This window comes from Erythrolamprus reginae, chromosome 10, assembly GCF_031021105.1.
Source record: "Erythrolamprus reginae isolate rEryReg1 chromosome 10, rEryReg1.hap1, whole genome shotgun sequence".
NCBI classification, from domain to species: Eukaryota; Metazoa; Chordata; class Lepidosauria; order Squamata; family Dipsadidae; genus Erythrolamprus; species Erythrolamprus reginae.
In genome coordinates this window covers 1,803,680-1,829,351 of record NC_091959.1, presented here as the reverse complement: position 1 = coordinate 1,829,351, position 25,672 = coordinate 1,803,680, and the positions used below count along the sequence as shown (strand labels likewise).

The 25,672-nt window shown below is 44.4% G+C and overlaps 2 protein-coding genes across 2 annotated transcripts in view; one reads left to right on the top strand and one right to left on the bottom strand.

The window, feature by feature from the left end:
- The window catches only part of MTMR10 (myotubularin related protein 10), a 780,230-nt gene that overhangs the window by 464,639 nt on the left and 289,919 nt on the right, over positions 1-25,672 (bottom strand). The window lies entirely within an intron of this gene.
- TJP1 (tight junction protein 1) overlaps positions 1-25,672 on the top strand; it is a 101,262-nt gene that overhangs the window by 30,765 nt on the left and 44,825 nt on the right. The window contains 7 exon segments of the mRNA XM_070763177.1: positions 11,258-11,314; positions 15,215-15,339; positions 16,506-16,608; positions 19,993-20,266; positions 22,772-22,875; positions 24,469-24,637; positions 24,923-25,049. Of these exon segments, the coding sequence (XP_070619278.1) occupies positions 11,258-11,314; positions 15,215-15,339; positions 16,506-16,608; positions 19,993-20,266; positions 22,772-22,875; positions 24,469-24,637; positions 24,923-25,049 (959 nt within the window).

Sequence of the window (25,672 nt, the reverse complement as noted above, 5' to 3'; positions counted from 1 at the left end):
AGCGGTTTGCAGAATCAGCCAATTGCCCCCAATAATCTTGGACCTCATTTTATTTATTTTATTTTTATTTATTCATTTGTCCAATACACAATACATATGGAAGAGAATAGACATGAAGTAATATATATAAAGATAATATGTAAAAATAGAGGAGAAGCGCTGGTGAGACCACATTTGGAATAATACTGTGCTCAGTTCTGGAGACCTCACCTACAAAAAGATATTGACAAAATTGAACGGGTCTAAAGACGGGCTACAAGAATGGTGGAAGGTCTTAAGCATAAAACGTATCAGGAAAGACTTAATGAACTCAATCTGTATAGTCTGGAGGACAGAAGGAAAAGGGGGGACATGATCGAAACATTTAAATATGTTCAAGAGTTAAATAAGGTCCAGGAGGGAAGTGTTTTTAATAGGAAAGTGAACACAAGAACAAGGGGGCACAATCTGAAGTTAGTTGGGGGAAAGATCAAAGGCAACATGAGAAAATATTATTTTACTGAAAGAGTAGTAGATCCTTGGAACAAACTTCCAGCAGACGTGGTTGGTAAATCCACAGTAACTGAATTTAAACATGCCTGGGATAAACATAGATCCATCCTAAGATGAAATACAGGAAATAGTATAAGGGCAGACTAGATGGACCAGGAGGTCTTTTTCTGCCGTCAGTCTTCTGTGTTTCTATGTTTCTAAGATACTGTATATAAAAGGAAGAAAATATATATGATACTGTATATGAGATAAAGGAAAGACAATTGGACAGGGGACGAAAGGCACAGCAGTGCACTTATGTACGCCCCTTACTGACCTCTTAGGAACCTGGAGAGGTCAGTCGTGGATTTGATTGTTTAAACCAAGGGAGTCTAACTTTGGCAACTTTTAAGACTTAACGGATCTCAACACAACTTCACTAAGAGTCCATAAGTCTTTAAAATTGCCAAGATTGGACACCCTTAGTTTAAACCGAGACCCTCCCCCCCCCAAGAATAGATCAAAGCAACGCTAGCAATGAAGAAGGAGGCCTCCATCTTCTAAATATAAGTTCTCTTCTCTTCCCCCCCCCCTCTTGTTTGCAAACGTAAACACTGGAGGCTGTAATTTAGTCTAGAGTGGTTTGGGTTTGTACCATCCAGGCTATCATTAAGCTGCGAGACTGGGCTGTCGGTGTACATTTCTTCCTTAGTCCTGAAAATGCGCGTTGCCAAATTTTCTGCCTACACAATCTTTGTGGAGGTTCAAACCCTCCATTAAGGGCCAGCACTGCCAAGCTCCTTCCAGTGTGCACGTTGTCGAAATGCGAGGGATGTCGTTGGTTTTTTTTAATAATGCAGGAAAAGGTTTCCGGCTTGTCTTTCGGGACGATCACATTTTGGCTTGGTGGGATGTCCGTCCCAAAGTGGTGTGAAGGCTGAAAAACCTCAGCCTTGGTCAAGATGTCCCCCCCCCCCATCAATAAAATATTATCAGTGCTTTATTAACCAAAGAAAGCCATTTTCTTATCTTCACTCCTTCCTTTTTTATTCCTTCTGTTCACTCTTCCATCCTTCCTCCTTTTCTTCACGCCTTCCTCTACCTCCTCCATTCCTTTCTCTTCTCTTGGCTGCATAGGATGCTTGGCTGCATAGCTAGAGGTATAACAAGCAGGAAGAGGGAGATTCTGATCCCCTTATATAGAGCGCTGGTGAGACCCCATTTGGAATAATACTGTGTTCAGATCTGGAGACCTCGCCTACAAAAAGATATTGACAAAACTGAACGGGTCCAAAGACGGGCTACAAGAATGGTGGAAGGTCTTAAGCATCAAACGTATCAGGAAAGACTTCATGAACTCAATCTGTATAGTCTGGAGGACAGAAGGAAAAGGGGGGACATGATCGAAACATTTAAATATGTCAAAGGCTTAAATAAGGTCCAGGAGGGAAGTGTTTTTAATAGGAAAGTGAACACAAGAACAAGGGGGCACAATCTGAGGTTAGTTGGGGGAAAGATCAGAAGCAACGTGAGAAAATATTATTTCACTGAAAGAGTAGTAGATCCTTGGAACAAACTCCCAGCAGACGTGGTTGGTAAATCCACAGTAACTGAATTTAAACATGCCTGGGATAAACATATATCCATTGTAAGATAAAATACAGGAAATAGTATAAGGGCAGACTAGATGGACCATGAGGTCTTTTTCTGCCGTCAGACTTCTATGTTTCTATGTTTCTAATATGAGTTCAAAAATCCTGTGGCTGGGGGTTGACAGGAGAGCAACTTTGCTATAAAAAGAACAGTTCCAGATTGCCAATATGTTTTTTTATTCCCCTTTACTTGGGCACGGAGCACGACTTTCCCATCTCAGATTCCTAAGGGTGCCCCCCCCACACCCCCATTTCATTGGCTGAGTTCCACCATCCTTTGGCCAGGGTGGAGCACTCCCTGTTCCCTGCCCATCTGTCCGGGGACTGATGGATGGCATGCAGGGCAGTTTGTAAGAGTGTAATATTTATTATATCTTATGCAGAGGGGGAGGAGAAGGAGGTGTCCTTAGATTTTTGTAGATGATCACCGCTCAGCACTAGAAAACGATCCGTCTTCATTTAGCACTGAGATAAATTTGTACATTCCTTAAACGAACCATAATTTAAAGAGATTGCACTGGGTCAGTTTGTTCGTTTCAACCTGTACAGTGATAAAGTATTGGAAGGCCTTCAGGGTTTAACACCCTTTTTTTTTTGCAATTTCTAACTTTTCCTGAGTTTTGAGAAAATGACAGTTTGTGTAATGCTCAACCCACCTGACCAGTGGCCTGATAATAGAAGAGTTGGAAGGGACCTTGGAGATCTTCTAGTCCAGTGTTTCCCAACCTTGGCAACTTGAAGATATTTGGACTTCAACTTCCAGAATTCTGGGAGTTGAAGTCCAAATATCTTCAAGTCGCCAAGGTTGGGAAACACTGCTGTATACCATTCCAGGCAAATAGCCGTCCAATCTCCTTCCAGAGTTGGAGCCTCCAGAACCTCTGAAGACAAGTCCCTCTCTCGATAAGTCCAGTACTCTGACGTTGGGTTGGAGGTTCCAACGAAATACAGTGATACCTCGTCTTACAAACGCCTCGTCATACAAACTTTTCGAGATACAAACCCGGGGTTTAAGATTTTTTTGCCTCTTCTTACAAACTATTTTCACCTTACAAACCTATCGCTGCCGCTGGGATGCCCCACTTCTGGACTTCCGTTGCCAGCGAAGCACCTGTTTTTGCGCTGCTGGGATTCCCCTGAGGCTCCCCTCCATGGGAAACCCCACCTCCGGACTTCCCGTTGCCAGCGAAGCACTCGTTTTTGTGATGCTGGGATACCCCTGCAGCATCGCAAAAACACAGAAGTCCGGAGGTGGGGTTTCCTATGGAGGGGAACCTCAGGGAAATCCCAGCAGTGCAAAACGGGCGCTTCGGCTTGGAAAAGGCGTGAGTTTTGGGCTTGCACGCATTCATCGCTTTTCCATTGATTCCTATGGGAAACACTGTTTTGTCTTACAAACTTTTCACCTTAAGAACCTCGTCCCGGAACCAATTAAGTTTGTAAGACAAGGTATCACTGTACTTTACGCATTCCAAGCAAATGAATGGTTTGCTCCAATGTGTACAGAGAAGATGGCTTTCCTTGCTATTATGCGGTAAACTGAGGTTTAAAGATAGCTATTGTTTAAATACACATTCTCCTTTACTCTGTCCTTTAACAGACTGGAATTTATGGTTGTGTAACATAAATAGAAGTCAGTTCTTTATCTCTGACTTTTGGGAAGACAGATGTGTCTTACCCGAGCATGTTGCTGCTGCTTCTTTCCATGGAACCATGGTGGGATTTCATGTCCCACCATTGACTTGGAATGGAGGTTTAGTTCTCCTCTGAAGCACTGGGACTTCCATGGTTGACTGTGGAACCTGTTCTGATGGGATAGACCATCAGTGATGGTGAACCATTTTTCCCTTGGGTGCCAAAAGAGCACATGCTATCACGTATGTGTGAGTGCAAACACCCATATTTCAATGCCTGGGGTGGGTGAAGACAGCTTCCCCTCCCTCCTGGAGGCCGGAAATGGCCTGTTTCTCAACTTCTGGTGGACCCAGTAGGCTCATGTTTTGCCCTCTCCAGACTCCAAATTAGATTAGATTAGATTTATTGGATTTATATGCCGCCCCTCTCCGCAGACTCGGGGCGGCTCACAACAATGGCAAAAACAGTACATAGTGACAAATCCAATACCCACCAATCCAATTACAATTTTAAGTTAATAACATTCATAAAACAATCCCAATATATATAAAAAATGCTTCCCTGGAGCCATGGGAGCGTAAATACACCCTCCTCCATCCCTCTGGAGGCTCTCTGGAAGCCAAAAACGCCCTCTCAGAGCCTCTGTGTGGGCCAAAAATCAGCTGTCCATCACACACATGCACATTGGAGCTGAGCTAGGGCTACGGCTTTCGTGCCAGCAGATATGGCTCTGCGTACCACCTGTGGCCCCCGTGCCATAGGTTCGCCATCACTGGGATAGACCATAGCCAAGGTCCAAAATGTTTTGTACATGGATACAGTTCCGAGTAGCCATCATAAATGGACCCAGATTTTAGGTTGCCTCCGTTCTTAAAGAATCCATTGTCCGCCTTCTACCAATGTGTTGCACGTCAGGGGATTGTGAGATTAGCAGTTTTGGGGAGTGGGATGTTCCTACATTTTGCTGATGTTAAGTAGCTCCACATCTGGAATTGTCACCTGGAGTTTGAAGAGCATAAACAAGCTAGGTCCTTATGGAACGATTGGTGCATTACACATGGCCAAAGGTTGCTTGTGGGTGGGATAAGTTTCGGCATAACTCTTTCGGGTGTGAGCAAGTGAATGGAAGAGATCTCAGAAAGGGTTTGGCCCGCGAGATTCCTCTGGTGTAAGCAGGAACTCTGGCCCAATGCAAGAAAATAAAGATTAGAGCTGCATCCTTCCAGATTTGCTGGTCGCAGTCCAAGGCTGCCTTGATGTGTGGACATCATTTCTAATTTGGCTGCGTTTTGATCTTGGTCTGAACACCCCAGGGGAGGTCTGGAGCCCCCTGCTGCCTTGCAAAATACCAGGGCAGCTCTTCTTGGGGAGATAGAGGGAGCTTTTCTGATGTTTATTTAGAGGATAGTTTGGCTGCCCCCGTGTTCCTAGTGTGATGCACACCCAGATGCCCTGCCCTGAATAGTTGCACAGCTAATGCTCCTACGTGTCACACCTCTTCCTGTTGTTAGATAAAGCAAGGAGTTTCATTTCGCTCCCCTCCGGCCAGCAGGTTTATTCTTCCTTCAATTTTACCCCTTCCCCCCAAAATGTGGACTTTGGCGTTGGTTCTCTTGAGTTGTGTAAAGGCTCCGCAAACTTACACGAATGGAAAGAAATGGGTTGGGTTGTGCTTCAGGCTGAGACTCCCAAAACTGTTTTGGAGGGTGCAAGGGTCAACAGCTGCAGACCACAGCTGCGAGATCCAAGAAGACCAAGCTGAGCTGCAAAGACAGCTGGTGGGATTCCATAATGGGACCCCAAGTGTAGAGAGGCCTTAGAAGCTATCTGAGGAATCCAGAAGAAGCATCAGGTTGCCTTCGCCCCACAAAAGGAGCAGGATGGCCGGTCCAGATTCGTGAGAAGCAGGGATGAATTTTGGTCCCATGGAGGAGAAGACTAAGGAAAGCAGGGACTTTAATCCAAGGGCAGAGAAAGATGGACACACAAAGAAGGGGGAAAGTCCTCCCCTATCTAGAAGGCTACAGTTTTGGAGATCTGGTTGAAATAATCCAGGCTTCTGTTGAACATCTGCAGTTGTATTAATAATAATAACAACCACAGATTTGGAAGGGACCTTGGAGGTCTTCTAGTCCAACCCCCTGCTTTGGCAGGAGACTCCACACCACTTCAGACAAATAGTTATCCAACATCTTCTTAAAAACTTCCAGTGTTGGAGCATTCACAACTTCTGAAGGCAGGTCGTTCCACTGATTAATTGTTCTAACTGTCCGGAAATTTCTCCTTAGTTCTAAGTTACTTCTCTCCTTGTTTAGTTTCCACCCATTGCTTCTTGTTCTATCCTCAGGTGCTTTGGAGGATAGTTTGACTCCTTCTTCTTTGTGGCAACCCCTGAGATATTGGAAGACCGCTATCCTGTCTCCCCTGGTCCTTCTTTTCATTAAACCAGCCGTGCCCAGTTCCTGCAACCGTTCTTCCTATGTTTTAGCCTCCAGTCCCCTCATCCTCTTTGTGGCTCTTCTCTGCACTCTTTCTAGAGTCTCAACATCTTTTTTGCATCACGATGACTAAAACTGGATGCAGGATTCCAAGTGTCGCCTGACCAAGGCCTTATAAAGTGGTAGTAGCACTATATCCTAAGGACAATATTTAGCCTCATTGGCATTCTCCTTCTCCTCATCATTTCAAAGTCTTTTCTTCTTCTTCTTCTTCTTCTTCTTCTTCTTCTTCTTCTTCTTCTTCTTCTTCTTCTTCTTCTTCTTCTTCTTCTTCTTCTTCTTCCTCCTCCTCCTCCTCCTCCTCCTCCTCCTCCTCCTTCTTCGGAGTAAAATTTGCATTTTTGCCAGAATCCATCACTGCCTCTATATGGCTTGATTGCCAACCACCTGTTTATTTACCCACATGATTTCTACTTTCTGCTCCATCGATTGACACAATTCGGGTCAAAACAAACTTCTCCATGCAAACTGAGGCCTCCTAAAAATCTCCATGAACTCATAAAAGTTTTATTTCTACGTCTTTGTGGGTTTCTTTCTTTTCTCTCACCCCCCACCTCGACCTCCATGGTCAGTAAAGATTGAGGAAAAAGAATCCCCTCCTGTTTGGGTCTGGGAGATAAGCCTTTGTTAATACAAAACTGCCCTGCGCTCTTTTCAAAGTTCACAATACAACAGCAACATCCTGTTCATTGTGAACATCGGTCGCTTCGGGCCTCTTTCGTCCTCCGGAAGCACAAAAAAAAATCCCCTTGCTGAAAATTTCCAGCAAAAATAGGGAGAATATCTGTCTTTGGATCCAAGGAGCCCCTTAAATTTGATGGTCGTTTTTCCTTTTCCCTGGGCCGCTGCTTCGTGTCAATCTTTTCTCAAGAATCCCCCAAAACACAGCCTTGCCTTTTCAGCTTAATCCTTCTGTCTCGCTTAATTTGTTGGTGTGTGTGTGTGTGTGTGTGTGTGTGTGTGTGTTTTCCCAGTGATCTTTCAAACAATGCAGGGGTTTGTTTACAGAATATTTGAACTCGTTCCCAAAGTTTTGCAAGCGTTGTTTTCCTTCTGGCTGCCTAAGATTTTGTCCAGGCCGTTCCAATGAAACAGAAATACAATTGATAATATTTTTTTTTTCCTTTTTGCAATCCTAAAACAAATGGAATGTATAACGTCTTAATAACTTTTAATCTTAAATTATTCGGATTTAAATATTTAATTTTATGGGTTAAACAAATGGAATGTATAAGGTGTTATAACTTTTAATCTTAAATTATTCGGATTTAAATATTTCGTATTATGGGTTAAACCTTCTCCTTGGGCACCTCTCTCCTTGGGAGGTGGGCAGTTAAGAACTGGATGCAACACAAACAAACAAATAAATTTCTGCAGGCCTCCTGACAGAATTGGAATAAATCAGTGTTTCTTTCCCCCCCCAATGGTGCATGAACTAGTATTTCCTGGTGCCAAGACTGGCATTTTTAAACTGGCAGAATGGGGGCACCCAATATGGCAAGTAGAATAGTTGTTTTTAGAGCAAACGCCGGTAACTCATCAATGTTTTTGTTTCCTAATTAAAAGCTTTTTAAAATAGGAATGCCCTGCACACCTTGAACTGAATGCTAACTGAGGTTTGCTAGATATTGGAAATAGGCAAAGGGAATAGGAAGGACTTTCCTTGAAAGAAATCTGGCTTGCATTGGCTGCCGATCAGTTTCCGGTCACAATTCAAAGTGTTGGTCATGACCTTTAAAGCCCTACATGGCAATGGACCAGATTACCTCCGGAACTGCCTGCTACCGCACGAATCCCAGCGACCGATAAGGTCCCACAGAGTTGGCCTTCTCCGGGTCCCGTCGACTAAACAATGTCGTCTGGCGGGCCCCAGGGGAAGAGCCTTCTCTGTGGTGGCCCCGGCCCTCTGGAACCAACTCCCCCCGGAGATTAGAACTGCCCCCACCCTCCCTGTCTTTCGTAAACTACTCAAGACTCATTTATACCGCCAGGCATGGGGGAGTTGAGATAGCTCTTCCCCCTAGGCCATTACAAGTTATGCATGGTATGTTTGTGTGTATGTTTGGTTTTATAATAGGGCTTTTTAGTTGTTTTTTATTCTTGGATTGTACATGTTGTGTTTATTATTGTTGTTAGCCGCCCCGAGTCTGCGGAGAGGGGCGGCATACAAATCCAATAAATTATTATTAATATTATTATTATTATTATTAATAATAATAATAATAATAATAATAATAATATATTTGATTTTTTAGAAGAGACATCTTGACTTATGCACCACCTCTGGATATTTAGAGATACCAGCAAGCATTAAATCGAAATATATTGGGTGCATCTTTCTTATAAAAATCAGTTTGGGGAAAAGATTTGCCTCTTGTCTCTTTTTCTAGTCACCTTTGCTTGTTGACAAGGGTTGTTACGTGCACCGTGAAGTCACACATTCCTAACCTGGGTCGCTACAAAACACAGAATCAGCCGGTTCGGGCAAACCAGTAGTAGCGACCTGCAGATCGTCCCAAGGCTATGCCATCCCATTTATCCACATTTTCAAGCTACACACATGTGCGAGCAAGTCACACAAGTGAGCAAAGTGTATGTGTGAAAGGTACGCGTGTTTTGGTGCTGGGCGAATCGGCAGGTAAATTATGTGAATCTCACCTCTTGCCAGAATGAACGTGGTGTTTTGGCCCATTGGCAGAGCCAAATTCTGGGCTGGAGAAAGAAATTGCATGATGTAGGAACAGTTTCTCCACGAATGCTAGCACTGGCGCACACCTGGTTGGCACCAAAGTACAAAAATCAATACGGCAGAATTCTCCCACCCTCAAGGCTTAGTTTGAACAATCCGGTAATTGTGTCTTTCCCACCCATCCAGGGTATTCTTTGCGTCCCTCTTCTCTTTGTTCCTCCTTACCAAATAGCCTTGGCAAGGTCACCTCTGGAAGATGCCAGGCTTAAAGACTGGGGCGCTTCTCACGAAGGGAAGATTTAGAGGTTTTAAAACTCTCCTCTTTTTTTTTTAATGACTCCTTCACATTCCCTCCTGCGCCTCCTGGGTTTTATCCTTTCTAAAATCGGAGCGACTTTTGCAGCCTTACATTGCAAGAGTTCCTCTGATCCAGCTGCCGTCTCACTTAAGGGGGAAAAAAATAAATTAAAACTGGATGGGAACCTTTTTTTTTTCCTTTTTAATCCCTTGGCCGTTGGGTTCTGCGTTCATCACAGAGCAGATTAACTGCAGTGTCAGTTAAACACTGTGACTTTCCTGCCACAGCAGCTCACGTGCCCCTGGCTGGAGTGAAAATCCGTGCCAGGTTACATCCCCTCCCTCCGACAAAGCAACCAGGCAAGTGGGACGCTTCCTAAAACAATGAGTGGAAAAGCACAACAAGCCAAAAGCACCAGACGTTATAATTTACGGTAACTGGATCTGGTTGCTCCTTTTAGGTCGTTGAGATGACGTGAGACACATTTGAGATGGAAGTAGTGTAATTTTATGCAGGGTGAAGATTCAGTGCCTTTCGCGTCTTGAGTTGGGTCCCTCGGATTCCAACGCTTTTTATTTTTCACGGATTTTAGGAGCGGAGGCTTGGAAAACCCAGTTTGCAAGCAAATCATTTAGCTGGGGTGGGAAATTAGGATTTATTTATTTATTTTATTTATTTATTTATTTATTCATTTGTCCAATACACAAATACATAGGAAGAAAAATAGACATGTAGTCTGCGGAGAGGGGCGGCATACAAATCTAAATAATAAATAAATAAATAAATAAATATATAAGGGTAAAAGTGAACTTAGAGGAGAGGATATATGAAAGAAAGAAAATATATATGATAAGTGAGAGAAAGGAAAGACAATTGGACAGGGGACGAAAGGCACACCAGTGCACTCATGTGGAAAGGTTTTCTCAATATGATTGGCTCTGAAATTCTTCCCAACTTGATGCAAAATAATACTTCTTTTTGCAAAGGTTGCTGTGATCAATCTTGCCTTGACCTGTGGCATCTGGCACTGATAACCCTCTGAAAGTGACCCTTGAGGTCGTTTGTTACTTTGTCAACAGGGGCTGGTCATCCACAGAGGTTTGCCATAATTAGGGATTTGCTATTTTTTGCATCCCGTGTCGGAAAGTTCTTTCCAAACAAACGTACCTCTTTTGCTCCAAAACTCCTTTTCCAGAGTTAGAAAGGGAGCCAGTTCTCTCTGCAGTATATTCTTTAAAAAAGATTGTGAGAAAAGTTGGAACACAAACACATACTATTTTTGTTAGAGTTTTTCAATGCAGTAAAGGTGTAACAATTTTTTAAAAGAATAAAGAAAAAGATAAAAGGAAAAAGAGAAATAAAACATGGCATTATACCCTCTTCTTTCTATCAAATAGTTGACTTGCTATTTTTTCGTCTCTCTCTTCAACCATTTTTAATTTTTAAATCCATAAAGCATAAATTCAATTGTTTTTTTTTCTTTCAGCAAACAATCTATATAAGGCTTCTAGCTTCACACGCACAAACGCACACACACCAGCTTCACAATTTCTGCAAGCTCAGTCAGTTTTGTAATCCAGTCTTCTAATGTGGTTATTTAATTATCTTTCTATCTTTATGCGTCCAATGGTTTTTACATATAGGAAGAACTTTAAAAAAACCCATGGGGCTAATGTCTGATTTCTGCTATGTTTGGTTAACCTTTGGAGTTGCATGCCTTTTAAGAGCATTTAGTATATGAGTTTTACTGCGCTGGTTCACTATAAACTTTGGTTTTACGAAAATGAAAACTGCCATGCATTCCATACATAATAGCTTTTTTAAGTTTTAAAAAAAAGAGGATTGAATAAGAACCATGATCATAATTTAAAAGCCATACAAGGCACGCTGGGTTTGACCTGGGCTCTGAAGCAAGGACCCAAAGTCATTTTGAAAGAGGCTTGCATGCTTTGGGTTACAGTTTTACAAAAGTTTAATTAGCGAAATTAATTCTAATTTTTGTTCCTTTAATCAGAGCACAACAATGGAAGAAACCGCCATATGGGAACAACACACGGTCACACTACACAGGGTGAGTTTCTTCAGTGACAAAAGTCAGAATTGTTCTTGAAAACGGCAAGAAAAATAAGGACTTTTTAGAAGGTAAAACCAGAGCAAAATTCCTTGCTCCTTTGTTCGACATTGGTGGCACCGTAAGTAGTGTGGGATAATTTACGTGACCAATTTTTTTGGAATTAGATGGGATTCACCCCCACCCCCAAGAATTGCCTCCTATTTTTATTTTATTGTGCTTTATTGTGTGGTTTAATAAATGGGGATTTGTGGTACAGCTCAATGCAAGACAAGCGATTCACCAAAAATAGTCCTCGGCCCTGGAGTATTTCTCGTTCGTTTTATTTTGATTTTTCATTCGACTTTCTCCCAAAGAGATTTTGTGGTGCCCCAGAAGAAATCCCTGAAAGGTTGTATACAGGCAATTCTTGACTTACGACCACAATTGAACCCAAGATACGTTGCAAAGTGGGACATTTAAGTGACTTTTGCCCCATTTTAACAAGCAAATCAATGCAGTTCTTACATTAGGAAAAGTGTTGTTAAGTGAATCTGGGTTATAAGTGTGAAAAACAATCGTGAGTCACTTTTTTCAATGTCATAACTTCAAACAGTCACTAAACAAAGGGTTGTAAATCGAGGACTACCTGCAGTAAAATCCCCCCAAAATCCAAAATAGATTTTTTTTAAAAAAAAGGATTAATATGAAAATCTGAAAAGACCAACCAGGCAGTAGCCAGTAGAGAAATTGCTCAGTTGCTCAAGAATTACACAGCAGCCGAACCAGTTTGTACATGACTAGACATTACCCAGTGAGGTGTACACAACATGCACTTTAAGTGTGGTTAAACACCAGCCTAGTTGGATTACATCGTTGTGAGCTACTCCATAAAACTGTTGTAACATTAGAAATCTAGATTGTTGACTCAAGTGATGCCTTTCCCCGATAGCTGAGTTCATTCATCTCTTTATATTTCCGTGCGGCTAAAAAAAAAATATATGCACAATTTATTCTGGGCACCTCCCTTTCTTATTTACTCTCTTCCACTCCCTTCTTTCTCTCTCTCTCTTTTTTTGGGGGGGGATCTTGAGGAAGATCATTTTACAAAGCTAAAAGGATGGAATATAATACAGTGTTCCCTCGATTTTCGCGGGGGATGTGTTCCGAGACCGCCCGCGAAAGTCGAATTTCCGCGAAGTAGAGATGCGGAAGTAAATACACTATTTTTGGCGATGAACAGTATCACCAGCCTTCCCTTAACACTTTAAACCCCTAAATTGCAATTTCCCATTCCCTTAGCAACCATTTAGATTATTACTCACCATGCTTATTTATTAAAGTTTATTAAAAAAAATTTTTTAATTAAAGACAGTCAAAAGTTTGGCGATGACGTAGGACATCATCGGGTGGGAAAAACCATGGTATAGGAAAAAAACCCGCAAAGTATTTTTTAATTAATATTTTTTAAAAACCGTGGTATAGACTTTTCGCGAAGTTCGAACCCGCGAAAATCGAGGGAACACTGTAATTCTGTAAATGCACGGAGCCCTCAACATAATGCCCATAGTTATGAATGAGACATTGAAGTGAGTTTTGGCACCATTTTAACAGCCTTTCTCGCCACAGTTTGTTAAGCGAACCGCTGCAGTTGTTAAAGTTTGTAGCGTAATTTTTAAGTCAGACCCTGCAGTGGTTATGTTTAATAACATGGCACAGTGGTTAGAGGGCAGTCCTGCAGGCTATTTCAGCTAACTGCTAGCTGTAGTTCAGCAGTTCAAATCTCACCACCGACTCCAGGTTGACTCAGCCTCCCATCCTTCCCAGGTGGGTCAAATGAGGACCCAGATTGTTGGGGGGCAAGAGGCTGTAAACCGCTTAGAGAGGGCTGTAAAAGCGCTAGGAAGCGGTATATGGCTATTGCTATCAGAAGATCAGAAAAGATGATCGCATGATCCCAGGACTCCACAAAAAATACGAGTCAGGAACAATAATGTCGCTCTTTTCTGTGCCATTGTAACTTCGAACAGTCACTAAACAAATTGTTGTAAGTTGAGAAGTACAGTGATACCTCGTCTTACAAACGCCTCATCATACAAACTTTTCGAGATACAAACCCGGGGTTTAAGATTTTTTTGCCTCTTCTTACAAACTATTTTCACCTTACAAACCTACCGCTGCTGCTGGGATGCACCACCTCTGGACTTCCATTGCCAGGGAAGCGCCCGTTTTTGCACTGCTGGGATTCCCTTGAGGCTCCCCTCCATGGGAAACCCCACCTCCGGACTTCCATGTTTTTGCGATGCTGCAGGGGAATCCCAGCATCACAAAAATGAGCACTTCACTGGCAACGAAAGTCCGGAGGTGGGGTTTCCCAGCGAAGGGAGCATCAGTGAAATTGCAGCATCGCAAAAACACCGAAGTCCTCAAAACCCCACACCTGGACCTCTGTGTTTTTGCTTCGGTTGCTTCGGCTGACAAAAAGGGTGAATTTTGGGCTTGCGCGCATTAAACGCTTTTCCATTGATTCCTATGGGAAACATTGCTTTGTCTTACAAACTTTTCACCTTAAGAACCTCATTCCGGAACCAATTAAGTTTGTAAGACAAGGTATCACTGTACCTGCATTAATATCCAGAGATGAACGGATGTGGGGAAAAAACCGTTTACTGTCTTCTAACCGCCACTGTTATGCGAAGCGGAACTGGAGCAGAAGTCCAACTGGGATGGTTTTGGAGTTGTGCAGAAGATAAAAAGCTGCACCAGATGCTCTTAATTCCTGCTTGGGAAAAAACAGCGTCTCTGAGCCTTCAACGCGAGGCATGTTTTCTCAACGGAAACAGGAGTCCTGGAGATTTCCACTTCCTCTAATTCTTGATTAAAACTTTGGCTTTGGTCAAAGCAAGATGACCTCTCCAGCTTGTTAGGAAGGGCATCTGCTTTCCAAATTAAGAGGCCTCGGTGAGGTCTACAGAGAATGAGATTGTGGCTGATTGGAACTTCCTACAAGGTATAAAGAGTTCGAAGATTCAACTAGGAGTTCTGAACCCTTTAAATATGTTAAAGGGTTAAATAAGGTTCAGGAGGGAAGTGTTTTTAATAGGAAAGTGAACACAAGAACAAGGAGACACAATCTGAGGTTAGTTGGGGGAAAGATCAGAAGCCACATGAGAAAATATTATTTGACTGAAAGAGTAGTAGATCCTTGGAACAAACTTCCAGCAGACGTGGTTGGTCAATCCACAGTCACTGAATTGAAACATGCCTGGGATAAACATAGATCTATTGTAAGATAAAATACAGGAAATAGTACAAGGGCAGACTAGATGGACCATGAGGTCTTTTTCTGCCGTCAGTCTTCTATGTTTCTATGAATGTGACAAGGCCCCTTGGAATCTCATTCTAGCAACTTTCACACCCACAACCTCTGACCAGACGTGTCCCCAGGATTTTGCCTTTGAATGAACCACCTGAAATGGTCACACGTCCTGAATCAGCAGGTGCTTCGGTGTTTACTTCAAGATGGAAGGACTTCAGCTCCCAGAATTTTTCCAGCCAACCATGTCCCTTGGTTATTTTATTTGCATCGAAGAGGCTGTTCCCTTGGGCCCTGCTGATGGTTTGGCTGTCCAGTGATGGAAGCCTTCCAATTCTCGCCTGTTTGGGACACCTTCAGGTCTTCAAAATATGATGATTGTAGCTGGAATGGTCCAAAAACTTTCAACACCCCACTCATAACAGGTGTAATTCAAAGCTCTTGTCCTGCGTTGCCTCATCGTGGAAATGTAGGATTTCCACAAGGTCTAAGATGGGCTTGGAGTCTCATGGAGAGGAGATGTTGGAGAACATCTGAGATTGTGGTTCAAGAGATGTCACAACGGTGGGATGGAGGACGTCAACCTTCTTTCTGATCTTTTTCAGGCGCCTGGGTTTGGGTTTGGCATCGCAATATCCGGTGGGAGAGACAACCCCCACTTCCAGAGCGGTGAAACCTCAATTGTCATATCAGATGTGCTCAAAGGAGGCCCAGCGGAAGGGCTGTTACAGTAAGTGTTGCTTTGGGGAGGGGGTTTGGAGCCTCTCTAGAGGGACCCTCGACTCTTGCTCCTTATCCAACCAAGAATTGCATCCGTTCTATCATAACCACCATTGGAATAAATGGGCGTACAAGTGTTCCACAACTTAACATTGGGATCCTAATTACACAGGTCTACAAAAAAATATTTGTAATTATTGCAGTTGACCTTGTACTTTTCTGAATCATTTTTTTGTTCTGATTTTAAAAATGTTTATTTATTTATTTTATTTGATTTGATTTATAAGTCACCCCTCTCCGAGGATTCACTAAGAAAACAGTACTTACCACATAAGTACTCAGGGACCGCCTTCTGCTGCACCAATCCCAGCGACCAGTTAGGTCCCACAGAGTGGGACTTCTCCGGGTCCCGTCAACTAAACAATGTCGTTTGGCAGGGCCCAGGGGAAGAGCCTTCTCTGTTGCGGCCCCGGCCCTCTGGAACCAACTCCCCCCGGAGATTAGAATTGCCCCTACCCTCCTAGCCTTTCGTAAGCTCCTTAAAACCCACCTCTGCAGCCAGGCATGGGGGAACTGAGATATTCTTCCCCCCTATGCCTTTACAATTTTATGCATGGTATGTCTGAATGTATGTTTGGTTTTACAATAAGGTTTTTTTAGTTGTTTTAGTATTGGATTTACATGCTGTTTTTTTTTATTACTGTTGTTAGCCGCCCCGAGTCTACAGAGAGGGGCGGCATACAAATCCAATAAAATAAATAAATAAATAAATAAATAGAAAATGTAGAAATAACGTAATAACAAAAATGCTTCTACATCGAAAACTTTTATGTGACAGAGCAAAACTAAGCATATTTTTGCAATCATCACATCAAACTCCATAAAACAGACCCATGACCTTTGCTGATGATTTTTTTGGTGTTGTTCAGTGTTATTATGAGAAGGCAAATCAGAGCTTCACCCGTTCTTCACCTTAGGCGTGGGAAGAACCTGTGTGTTAAAAAAAACAAGGAATAATGCAAAAATTTAAAGTAGTCTGAAGAACTGAAGAATTTTTGACTCTCAGAGTTTTACTGTGGATTTCAGTAAATTGTTCTTTTTTCCTTTGCTTATATTGGGAGGGGCCTTCCTGACTTGCTCTTATTTTCTTTCTCCCCCCCCCACCTGACTTTTTAGGGAGAATGATCGCGTCGCAATGGTTAACGGCGTTTCCATGGATAACGTGGAACATGCTTTCGCCGTCCAGCAGCTGAGAAAAAGTGGAAAAAATGCCAAAATCGTAAGTGTGGTCTCCCCCCACCCCCTTTCCTTCCCTCCACCCTTCCTGTCTTTCAGGAAAGCAGTTGCCATGTTGTGTTTGTTTGTGATTTGGCAGGGTGTCTATATATCATACACCGGTCCAATTGTTTTGTGTGTTCTTTTGCTAAATGTTGGTAGCTCCAACACTTTATGTGATGGTTGCAGAAGAGAATTTGGAAATCAGCAACCTGGGCTTCTTCTGTTAAATCGTGACCCAGGCAGCATGCCTATTTTGTGGTGGCACCTCCCCTAAGGAACACTTCTCATCCACTCCTTAACCAAGATTCAGTAGTCCCGTCCTTCAGCCTAAAGGCCCCAAAAATCTGGGTTTTTTAAACAATGATAACAACAACAGAGTTGGAAGGGACCTTGGAGGTCTTCTAGTCCAACCCCCTGCTCAAGCAGGAAACCCTACACCACTTCAGACAAATAGTTATCCAACATCTTCTTAAAAACTTCCAGTGTTGGAGCATTCACAACTTCTGGTGTCAAGCTGTTCCACTGATTAATTGTTCTAATTGTCAGGAAATATCTCCTTAGTTCTGAGTTGCTCCTCTCCTTGTTTAGTTTCCACCCATTGCTTCTGTTTTACCTTTTCCCAGGTGTTAGGACAGGATTTTCTTTTCTTTTAGAATTGTTTATTTTTTATTGGCCAAGTATATTTGGACACACAAAGAATTTGCCTTTGGTGCATGTGCATTTGCTCTTAGTTTACATAAAAGAAAAGACATTTGTCAGAAATCATGAGGTACAACACTTAATGATTGTCATCGTGGTCAAATAAGCAATCAGGAAACAATATTGATATAAAGTGTAAGGATGCAAGCAACAGGTTACAGTCATATAGTTATTAGTGGGAGGAGACGGGTGATAGGAATGATGAGGAAAAAACCTAGTAGTAATATTAGTGCAGACTAAGTAAGTTTGACAGTGTTGCGGGAATTATTTGTTTAGCAGAGTGATGGCGTTCGGGAAAAAACTGTCTTCGTGTCTAGTTGTCTTGGGGTGTGATGCTCTATGAGGGAAACCCACTAGCTGCTTTGATTGCAAGTAGATTGGGTTGTTTTTAATTTTACACAAAATTCCCTTATTGTTGGCTTTTCCCTTGGATATTCAATGGCACAGATATTAGCTAGAGCTCACTGTGGGGGAAAGGGGTTCTTTGACCAAGGCCCATCTCTCTCTCTGTCTTTGTCCCTCTGTCTCTCTCTCTCTTTCTCTCTGTCTCTGTCTCTCTCTGTCTCTCTCTGTCTCTCTCTGTCTCTCTCTCTCTCTCTCTCTCTCTGGGCTTGGTAGGGGTGTGTATTTAGGTAATCGGGTGATCAACCCTTGTAGGTTCAAAGCCAAATCAGGCTTCAGATGTGTTGAAAGTGAAAACCAAGGGAGAAGATAAGAAAGGAATGTGCTTTGCCCAAATGGGCAGTGCGGAAGAAAAGGCCCAAAGGCAGACTGGCCTCAAATTGTGTTCACACACACACACACACACACACACACACACACACACAAAAGACCTCTTTGAGTTCATCAGTTGAGAGGTTGTGACTGCAGAAGTAGGAAAGTTGGTGCCCTGGGCCCTCTTCTCACCACTGGGCCATTAGAGTAGCTTGGTATCAGTACCACTTTATGGTGGAAGGTCTTCAGCATAAAACGTATCAGGAAAGACTTCATGGACTCCATCTGTCTAGTCTGGAGGACAGAAGGAAAAGGGGGGACACGATTGAAGCATTTAAATATGTTCAAGGGTTAAATAAGGTCCAGGAGGGAAGTGTTTTTAATAGGAAAGTGAACCCAAGAACAAGGGGACACAATCTGAGGTTAGTTGGGGGAAAGATCAAAAGCAACATGAGAAAATATTATTTGACTGAAAGAGTAGTAGATCCTTGGAACAAACTTCCAGCAGACGTGGTTGGTCAATCCACAGTCACTGAATTGAAACATGCCTGGGATAAACTGGGCAGGCGACCGAGACCAGCGTGGTGGGCATGCACAGAGTTTCCAGACGAAGGAACAAGGGCCGAGTTGGGAGTAAAGCCACAGGTGGACGATGAATGGCCCCTCCCACAAGGAGTAAAAGAGGAGCAAACGGGGAGGAGACTTTGCAGGAGACAATTAGTTGGCTTAATTGGTTCCTGACTCTCGGAGACTCCTGGCCAGGTTTTGAAGATAAGGGCCTGGCAGCTCTCCAAGCCAGATAAGGTCTGTGAATGTCAATTTGCCCTTGAAAGAGTTTGCTGTGTGTGAATGAGAAGAAGGCACCGTAACTTAATAAAAAGGGGTTTTTGTCGGCACAAGGAGTCGGCTTCGTGGTTTGGGAACCGCCTAGGCCAGGACATTTGCCTGTTTTATAAGCTTTTGGCCCCGGAGGTTTCTTTTACTTTCTTTCATGGCTCAAGTGGTTCTTGATCCTTTTTGAAGTCGAGTTTTCTGTGGCCACTCTTGAATATAGTGACTAACTACGACCTTGTCGGAAGGTTGCACAAGGGCATCACGTGGCCCTGGGACTTGGCAACTGTGTGTGAAAAATGCTCTCAAGTCACCTTTTTTTTCCAGTGGTGTTGTAACTTGGGTCACTGAATGAACAGTTGTAAGTTGAGGACTACCTTGACAAGACAGCGGCTGCTCACCTAATAATGTTTAAAAATCCATCGTTATATCCAAAACGTTATGCATTCCGTATTTGAGCCTTGGTGGTGCAGTGCTGCCGGCTGCTTTGACTGATCACCGGCTGCCTGCAATTTCAAATGTCTCCACCTTCCCTCCGTCCGAGGTGGGTCGAATGAGGACCAGGTTCTTGGGGGCAAATAGGCCAACTCTGTAAACCGCCTAGAGCTGTAAAGCATGGTAAAGTGGTATATAAGTCTAAGAGCTATGGCTATTTCCCTCCCTCCCCACTTTCTTTCTTTCTTTCTTTCTTTTTCCTTCCTTCCTTCCTTTCTTTTTCTTTCTTTCTTTCCTTCCTTCCTTTTCTTTCTTTCTTTCCTTCCTTTTCTTTCTTTCTTTCTTTCTTTCTTTTTCCTTCCTTCCTTCCTTTCTTTTTCCTTCCTTCCTTCCTTCTTTCCTTTCTTTTTCCTTCCTTCCTTCTTTCTTTCTTTCCTTCTTTCCTCCCTCCCTCCCCCCTCCCTCCCTCCTTCTCTGCCAACAGTCAGGAGTTGGACGCTGACTGGCTCAAGTTGACTCAGTCTTCCGTCCTTCCTAGGTGGGTAAAATGAGGAGCCAGATTGTTGTTGGACTCTGTAAACCGTTTGGAGATGGCTGTAAAGCGCTGAGAAGCGGTATATAAGTCCGGCGGCTATTGCTACTTGGCATGTGGAGGGCTTGACCTCCTCCCTACCAGAAATGATTGTTGCCTTGGATTGTCTTCCAGACCATCCGAAGAATGAAGAAAGTCCATATCCCAGTGACCCGGACAGACCCTGACCCAGTCTCTGAGAACGACGAGGACAGCTACGAAGAGGAGCTGCACGACCCCCGGGGTCCCCACGGTGCTACCAGCAGAAGGCAGGAGAAAAGTTGGACGAGGGATCGCAGCGCAAGTCGAGAACGGAGCGTGTCGCCTAGGTCGGACCGGAGATCCATGGCCTCCAGCCAACCCGCCAAACCCACGAAGGTCACGTTGGTGAAGTCGAGGAAGAACGAAGGTACAGCCCCTCGGTGGAGTGGGTGGGCTTCATTGAAAGAATTAACCCCCATTTTGACCCCATTTGGGACAGAGGGAAGGGCTAGGGTTGTTGGAAGCTGCTTCTCCTCTTAGGTTCTAGCTGAATGGTTTGGAAATGGACCGAGAGCCTAAAAGAATCGGAATCGGTAGGGAATTAATCTTAACCAGTTCACCCAACTTGTTTGGAAGAAGTAACTCCGTGTTGCCAAAAAGTACTTTCTCTAAGTATTCTTTTTAAGAGTACAGTGGTACCTCGACATACGAGTTTAATTCGTTCCAGACCTGAGCTCGTAAGTCGATCAACTCGCATCTCGAACGAAGGCCTTTAGACTTTGTTTTTCGGGCCGAGATAACTGGAAGCAAGGAGATTCTTGCGCCACCTAGTGGAAGCTCGGCTCGTATCCTGAATTTGAGCTCGGGTGTCGAACAGAAATTTCGCTCGCATCGCGACTCGTAACTTGGAATACTCGCATGTGGAGCAGCTCGTATCTAGAGGTACTACTGTAGCACCTTTTCTGTGTAGCTGTTGTGCAGAGAATTGGAGGCTGAAGTATTAACTATGTTTGTCACTGAGTGGACCAAAAATGTATAAAAGATGGCGTAGAAATCACCTACATTTCCTCCTCCTTCTCCCTCTCCTTTCTTCCTTCTCCTTTCCTCCTTCTCCTCCTCCTCCTCTCCCCCTTCTCCTTCTTCCTCTCCTCCTCTTGCTCCCTCTTTCCTCCTTCTCCTCCTCCTCTTCCTCCTTCCTCCCGTCTCCTTCCTTGCTCCCTCTTTCTTCCTTCTCCTTTCCTCCTTCGCCTTCTCCTTCTCTCTCTCCTCCTCCTTCTTCTTTCTGTCTTCTCCTTTCCTCCTCCTCCTCCTCTTCCTCCTTCCTCCCGTCTCCTCCTCCTCCTTTCTTCCTTCTCCTTTCCTCCTCCTCCTTCTCTCTCCCCTCCTTCTCCTTTCTGTCTTCTCCTTTCCTCCTTCTCCTCCTCCTCTTCCTCCTTCCTCCTCTCCCCCTTCTCCTTCTTCCTCTCCTCCTCTTGCTCCCTCTTTCCTCCTTCTCCTCCTCCTCTTCCTCCTTCCTCCTGTCTCCTCCCTTGCTCCCTCTTTCTTCCTTCTCCTTTTCTCCTTCTCCTTCTCTCCCTCCTCCTCCTCCTTTTCTTTCTGTCTTCTCCTTTCCTCCTCCTCCTCCTCTTCCTCCTTCCTCCCGTCTCCTCCTCCTCCTTTCTTCCTTCTCCTTTCCTCCTTCTCCTCCTCTTCCTCCTTCCTCCCGTCTCCTCCTTTCTTCCTTCTCCTTTCCTCCTTCTCCTTCTCTCTCTCCTCCTCGGTCTCCTCTTCCTCTTTCTCCTCCTGAGTGCTCAGACTTGTTGTGTGCTTTATGCCTCACGATGCATAAATTAAAAGTTTCATTAATAAAAGGGAGTGGTATCTTTGTTTGTTGTCTAACCCTAATCCTGGCGAAATCTTTCGCTCCATTCATGGGCGGGGACAGGCGGTTGCACACAAGTCCTTTTATCTTTTGGGAGCATCACATCCTCACATCATTTGGGAAAAACCCCACAACCTCTCATGTTTAAGGAAAAGAAATAAGGGATGGGTGGCCCAGCCCTCCCTGGCTGATAGATCTAGAATCGGTCCCCTTGGGCTGGGTCAGCATTGATCCCAGCTGCGGAAAAGTATGGATTCGATCTACTTCTGCGAAGATCAACCCTTCCAAGTGGCTCATCTCAGGGGTGGGTTCCTTCCAGCTTGCACTGGTTCGCCCGAACTGGTAGTGACCCCCTGGTAATGTCTCGATGACGTCACCGAACTGGAATTTTTCTTTCTTTCTGAGCATGGGCAGAAGCTGCGTTTGTGGCACTGTGCATGCGAGTCGCCCTCTTGTTTTCGCCTTGCTTTTTTTTTTTTTTTAAATGAATTTAATTATTTTTAAATTTAACTTTTTATTTTATTTTTCTTCTGAGTATGTGCAGAAGTTTCCAGCACTGTGCATGCGGCCGCCCTCTTGTTTTTGGCTTTCTTTTTTAAAATTATTATTATTATTATTTATTAATTTTATTTTTCTTCTGAGCATGCGCAGAAGCTGAGTTTCAGGCACGGTCGCCCTCTTGTTTTTGGCTTTCTTTTTTCCCCCCCCTAATTTTTTTAAATTTTTTATTTCATTTTATTTTTTCTTCTGAGCATGTGCAGAAGCCGAGTTTCCGGCACTGTGCATGCGGTCGCCCTCTTGAGGAAGCAAACTGTCCGCCAGGTAAGTTAGAGCCCAGCCCTGCTCACAACCCGACCAAAGAGGCGTTTAGAGTGGGGGTGTCCCTCTGGCCTTCCTGCCAATCAGCTTCAAGCTCTGTCGGGAGAATTGGCGCTCAACGTACGGTCAGGGGTCAGTTGGTAGAGTGCAGGAAAGGGCAGTTTTTGCAGAGTCAAAGGAGGTTGGCGGAAGTTGGGCTGCCCTTCCTTCTTCCGGGTTGACAGCGTCTGGCTTCATTTTCCCTTGGCACAGAGTACGGGTTGCGCCTGGCCAGCCACATCTTCGTGAAAGAGATTTCGCAAGACAGTTTGGCAGCCAAAGACGGCAACATCCAAGAAGGAGATGTGGTGCTGAAGGTATGGCTTCTCTTCCCCTCCCTCTCCCCCTCTCTCAACTCTCCCTCTCCCTCCCTCTCTCTTTCTCTCCCTCCCTCCTTCCTTTTCTCTCCCTCTTTTCCTCTTTCTCTCCCTTCGTCTCTCTTTCCTCTCTCCCTCTCTCTCTTTTTCTCTCCTTTCACCATCTCTCTCTCCCTCCCTCCCTCTTTCTTTCTCCCGCGCTCTCTCCCTCCCTCCTTCCTTTTCCCTCCCTCTTTCCCTCTTTCTCTCCCTTCGTCTCTCTTTCCTCTCTCCCTCCCTCTCTTTCTTTTTCTCTCCTTTCACCATCTCTCTCTCTCCCTCCCTCCCTCTTTCTTTATCCCGCTCTCTCCCCTTCTCTTTCTCTCCCTCTCTCTTTCTCTCTCTCCCTGCTTCCTTTTCCCTCCCTCTTTTCCTCTTTCTCTTCCTTCATCTCTCTTTCCTCTCTCCCTCCCTCTCTTTCTTTTTCTCTCCTTTCACCATCTCTCTCTCTGTCTCCCTCTTTCTTTCTCCCACTCTCTCTCTCCATCCCTCCCTCCTTTTCCCTCCCTCTTTTCCTCTTTCTCTCCCTTCATCTCTCTTTCCTCTCTCCCTCCCTCTCTTTCTTTTTCTCTCCTTTCACCATCTCCCTCCCTCCCTCTTTCTTTCTCCTGTTCTCTCTCCCTCCCCTTCTCTTTCTCTCCCTCTCTCTTTCTCTCCCTCTTTCTCTCCATCCCTCCCTCCTTTTCCCTCCCTCTTTTCCTCTTTCTCTCCCTTCATCTCTCTTTCCTCTCTCCCTCCCTCTCTTTCTTTTTCTCTCCTTTCACCATCTCTCTCCCTCCCTCTTTCTTTCTCCTGCTCTCTCTCCCTCCCCTTCTCTTTCTCTCCCTCTCTCTTTCTCTCTCTCTTTCTCTCCATCCCTCCCTCCTTTTCCCTCCCTCTTTCTCTCCCTTCGTCCCTCTTTCCTCTCTCCCTCCCTCTCTTTCTTTCTCCCACGCTCTCTCCCCTTCTCTTTCTCTCCCTCTCCCTCTCTCTTTCACTCTCTTTTTTTCTCCCTCCCTCCTTCCTTTTCCCTCCCTCTTTCCCTCTTTCTCTCCCTTCGTCCCTCTTTCCTTTCTCCCTCCCTCTCTTTCTTTTTCTCTCCTTTCTCCATCTTTCTCTCTCTCTGTCTGTCTCCCTACCTATCCACCTCTCTTCCTCTCCCTCCTTCTTTCTCTTTTTCTCTCCTTCCCCCCTTTGTATTCGTGTTTCACCATCTCTTTTGTTTAAAGTGTAAGTAATCCTCCAGATGCGACCCTTCACTTAACCACTGTTTCAAGCTGCTTTTCTTTATTTTGAAATGCCTGGCTTTTTAATACACTACATATAACCATCAAATCAGACAGAGAAAAGAAACAGAAGAGAAAAACATAGACATGACAAAAACAAACTGTACATAGCCCCCACCCCCACCCCCCCTGTATTGTTGACAGCTCAGTCTTATCTGTTATCAACGATTACTATTCGGTCTTATGCATAACCAATTTTCAAATCAATTATGTTCTTAAATCTGATTAAATAGTAGATGCCAACCTCTCCTCGGTTCCCCCTACCAGTCTCCCCTCTGTTCCCTTGCAGATCAACGGAACTGTGACGGAAAACATGTCCTTGACAGATGCCAAAACCTTGATCGAAAGGTCAAAGGGCAAGTTGAAAATGGTGGTCCAGAGGGATGAGAGAGCAACTCTGTTGAACGTCCCCGATCTTTCCGACAGCATCCACTCAGCCAACGCGTCAGAAAGGGACGGTGAGTACCGGTGCCTTCCTCTTGCCACGCCTGTTCCCCGCTGAGACCAAAACAGTTGTGGTGTGTCAGGTGGAAGGGCAAGGCTTCCGGGACCTTCTGCAGGGGAAGAAGGGCTGAAGAGAGTCCACCTCCCACTGACCGAACAGTGAAGAGCCTTGTTTGGAAAGCCAGGCGGCCCCCTGGACAAGCGTGCGTTGCGTTCATTCCTTAGGGAAAGTCATGCCATCTTTTTACTTCTGAATCATCTCATGGAAAACCCCCCCCCCTCCCACTTTTATTTAACAGACATTTCAGAAATTCAGTCGCTGGCATCTGACCATTCCAACCGATCCCATGACAGGCCCCGCCGCAGTCGTTCACGATCTCCTGACCAGAGGTCAGAACACTCTCCACAGCAGCCCAACAATGGCAGGTGACGGTCGCCTCGTGCTCTTTTGAAATAAGGCTTTTGGATGGAAAAGAGCGGGTGGGACGGACGCCGGGGATGAAGGCAGGAGCCACAGGAGGGGGGGGGGGGACACCTCGGTGGGGTGATGGACCAACGGACCCATATCTTTCCCCAAAGATCTTCTCTTTGGAATTCTGATATATTTGGTCTTCCGGAGGCTTCGCTCTTGAGATGCCACCTAAAAGAAGGATGGGTTTGGGGAATGAGATGCGTAGCGGTAAGGCTGTCCTGGCAAAGGGAGGCAAAATATACGTGGGTCCAATCTGTGTAGGTCACCAAGAGCAGAGATTTGGTCTTCTAAGCATTTGGATTCATTTATTTATTTATTTATTTATTTTTTATTTTTTATTTAGATTTGTATGCCGCCCCTCTCCGAAGACTCGGGGCGGCTCACAACAGAATAGAACAAATCATAAATAATCAGAAAACTTTAAAATTTATACAAGCTTTAAAAGAACCCCATAAACTAACAGACGCACACACACACAAACATACCATGCATAAATTAAACATGCCCGGGGGAGGTGTTTCAGTTCCCCCATGCCTGACGGCAGAGGTGGGTTTTAAGGAGTTTACGGAAGGCAGGG